The sequence below is a fragment of the Protobothrops mucrosquamatus genome, unplaced genomic scaffold, assembly GCF_001527695.2.
Source record: "Protobothrops mucrosquamatus isolate PMUCROS unplaced genomic scaffold, P.Mucros_1.0 scaffold2886, whole genome shotgun sequence".
NCBI lineage: Eukaryota > Metazoa > Chordata > Lepidosauria > Squamata > Viperidae > Protobothrops > Protobothrops mucrosquamatus.
In genome coordinates, this window is record NW_015388914.1 from 163,052 (window position 1) to 167,048 (window position 3,997).

At 37.0% G+C, this 3,997-nt stretch overlaps 1 protein-coding gene across 1 annotated transcript in view; it reads right to left on the bottom strand.

Moving 5' to 3' along the window:
- The window catches only part of LOC107296596 (coiled-coil domain-containing protein 105-like), a 21,128-nt gene that overhangs the window by 6,576 nt on the left and 10,555 nt on the right, over positions 1 to 3,997 (bottom strand). Inside the window, 2 exon segments of the mRNA XM_015825936.1 lie at positions 415 to 544; positions 2,634 to 2,708. Of these exon segments, the coding sequence (XP_015681422.1) occupies positions 415 to 544; positions 2,634 to 2,708 (205 nt within the window).

The window sequence follows — 3,997 nt, forward strand, 5'->3', positions numbered from 1 at the left end:
TAACTTCAATCCTTACAGGTAGCTGATCTGGCTGAGTTGTGTTTTAGGAGCAGCCCTGGAAGGCCACAAATCACACATGCCTGCTGTAAGCCAAGCAAGCAACTGGCCCCTTTGCTTTGGGGTTCTATACCGCCCTAGGTTTGCTAACTACAAACTTAACTGTGTGGCCCCACCAGCTGTGATTCTCAGTTCCATACAAATTAATCGATCTGAATTTCATCTCTCAAGATCTGGTTTTCAATCCCTGAGATACAGAGGATTGCAGATTTTGCAAAAGTAATTTTGTTAGTTCTTTCCCATAACGTGCAAAATCTTGGACAAATCTAAAGCCTCCTTATGTTTTCTGCTTTGATTATTTCATCTGTCCGTAGCCCCTTCATATCCACTGGTATGGATCATGGGATCCTGCCTACCTTTCTTCACCTGTTTAATTCCTTACCTTAAGGTGATCTCCTGACCAGGCCATCAGTTCCTGCAGTTTGATTTTCAGTTTTGTAAATTCCTCCTTTTCCCATTTCATGAGTGCATCTACTTTGTCGGGTATCTACATGCCAGAAAGGAAATATCTATTTGCTCGTTTGTTTGTCAAATTTATATAGTCACCCATCTCACAAATTTTGATGTGCAATAAAATCAACAATTAAGACAGTCTTAAATAACCACTTAAAACAATTAGACGTAAAGATAAATAAGATCGTCGGAGAATGCATCAGAATCTGGCACATCAAACAACCAATTCAAAAAAATGTGTAGCAATTGAGCATAATCTTCCAGGGCAGGAATGGTTTATATAAATTGTGTGTGTCAGGACACACAAATAGAAGAATACAAAAAAAAATCTTCCTAAAATAAAATCAGACGAAATGAGCAACTCAGTGTGATTACTATTTCAATTTTAAGTGTGGGGGGGTTGTCGTTATTATTTTTCTTTTCACTATATCCATATATATATTTCTACTATGTTTTATTTATGGAAGTAGATATCTATGATAAGGGAGAAAGCTGGAAAGGCATGCAATATAAAGTGTCTTATGAAAGGTTTAGACAGAAGATTATCATCATACAACAGAAAGTTTATACAGTTAAATAGTCGTTTCAAGACTGATAAAAGAAAGCCCATTTTCATTCAGTCGTTCACATTGCCACATTGCCACATTGCAAATTCAGAAGGTTATAAAAATTAAAGAAATCCATGGAAACTATGTATCTCTTGTCACAGTAGTAGCTCAGATGATTAAACAGAACATCTGTTTTCAATATAACTGCCGTTAACAGATATTGCGAACAGAGAGGAAATCATTAAGTCAGTTCATCAGAATGAATTTTTCATCATTAGATGTGCCGTGCCAAGAATACAATATTTTTGCACATACGCTCTTTAAAAAAAACAGCAAAATAATTCCCTTGTACTAATACTGAGTGCTTGAGTGCTTACTGTCCTCCTAGGTGATATTGACCCAGTCCATTTGTCTGAGCTATGAGTAGTTAATCATTGTTTGCTCAACCAATGGGCTAGGGTCATACAATGGACGGGGGACATGATAGCAGTGTTCCAGTATCTCAGGGGTTGCCACAAAGAAGAGGGAGTCAATCTATTCTCCAAAGCACCGGAAGGCAGGACGAGAAGCAACGGATGGAAACTGAACAAGGAGAGAAGCAACTTAGAACTAAGGAGAAACTTCCTGACAGTTAGAACAATTAACCAGTGGAACAACCTGCCTCCAGAAGCGGTGAACGCGCCAACACTGGAAGTTTTTAAGAAGAGACTGGACAGCCATTTGTCTGAAATGGTATAGGGTTTCCTGCCTGAGCAGAGGGTTGGACTAGGTGACCTCAAAGGTCCCTTCCATCATCATCATCATCATCATCATCATCATCATCATCATCATCACTACTACTACTATTACTACTATTACTACTATTACTACTATTATTACTACTACTATTATTATTATTATTCATTAGGCCACAACTCCAATTTACAATTTAAAATGGCTGAATTGATTCTGAGCTAAGGTGGAATCAAGCAAGCAATATTAAATGATATTACTCTGATAGGTAAACACCATTACTGATACCGATCACCTTATAAAAGAAGACCAGAGTTTGAAAAACTGGTATTTGCAATGTATTAAGAGGAATAAACCCTGAGTGAGTCTCTGGCACTCACTGGCATGTAATGAATGGCTGTGAGAGGAAGACAATAAGGAAGGCTGAGCACTAAAGAACTCGTGCTTTCAAATTGTGGAGTCGGAGAAAAGTCTTGAGAGCCCCTTGGACTCCAGGGAGATCAAATCAGTCAATCCTAAAGGAAATCAACCCTGACAGTCCTTTGGAAGGACAGATATTGAAACTGAAGCTCAAATACTTTGGCCGCCAAATGAGACGAGAAGACTCATTGGAAAAGATGTTGGGAAAGACTGAAAGCAAAAGGAGAAAGGGACAGCAGAAGAGGAGATGGTTAGACAGTATCCTCAATGCAATGGACATGAATTTGGGCAAACCTCAGGAGACAGTGGAGATGTGTTGTGGTCCATGGGCTCACAAAGAGTTGGATACAACTTAGTGACCGAACAACAGCAACAACAACAAATCAAGGAAGGAGATGGATTTGAAAGGAATGCAAGTCTCACCTTTTCTGTTTCTGCCCGGTGCTCTCGGATGGCTTGGCTCTGCTTGTTGGTCATGAGGCCCTGGCNTTCCCAAACCTAATCCCAGGATAATATTCAGATATAAGTAAACAAGTATTAATATCTCTTAACTCCACAAAGTATATTATTCTACATGAGTAGGTAAAATATTTAAAAAAAAAAGAACAAATTTACTAAAAACCTAAATTATATTCCACCACTCTATGCTTATTTTAAATATAAACAATCCATCTTCTCCATATTAATAAAAATTATCATTCAAGTAATTCTTCAAATAAGCCGAAATCTTTGCCATTTCAGCAAAGTACGAAACTTCAATCTCCAGTCTTCCATTGTAAGTATCTATAATTTCATCAATCTACATCTATAAAAAAAAATCTTTTAAGCCCTTTTATAAAATTTACATCTTCAAATACTTATCAAGTATAATGTCAAAAAAAAAAAAAAATTACCAGCCTTCATTCATTATTAAATCAGACAGAAATTCTCTATTTCAAAATAATTATCATATTTAAAATAACAATGTAATTCCAAAAAATACATATCTACTTTTAAAAACATATTCTATCATTTCATTACTCTACATCTATAAAGTCTTTTAAACCCCTAAACAAATTTACTCCCTAATAATTATCAACTATAATAACAATCAGTTCTCATCCTTCTTTCATTATTAAATCAAACAAAATCTCTAAAGCCTTTTTAACCCATCAGATAGCGTTTTATCCACATTTAAACCTAACTCTAGCTTGTTTTTGTCACTCTTTAAATCTGTCACAGCCCCTTTGCTTTGTATGAGATGCTCTAGCAATTACAGAATTTGAGGGTTCTGATAAGTTCTTATAGAGGTCTTGTACATTAGTTGCCTGCAGAACCTCTGAGAAATTCTAGAAAAAAAGCAATTCAAGAGCCTATATAATTTTTCCCACTTTTTGAAGGGATCGCGATTTGTCTGCAATGTGTATCCAAATAGACTCTAGAACCCTTTTCTTCAACAGGTAACAAATTCTCATTTGTACAGCTTGTTTCTTGAAACGCCACTGATACGATAGGAAAAGACAAGTATTGGCTAACATGTGAAATGCATTTAACCTGTATTATTACTTGATAACCAGTTAGCCATATCAAACCATGTCTGTTGTGTTCCTTGTATTCCCCCCCCCCTTAATCCCCTATGCATATCCTGATCACCCATTAAGGGTGATTGCCTTTCACCATTGATCGCCCATTAAGGGTGATTGCCCTTCACCATTGATCGCCCATTAAGGGTGATTGCCCTTCTCCATCTGCATACAGTTTCATGCCCGTTGCTGGTTGGCTAACTAGCAACAGGGTCTTGCCAGCCA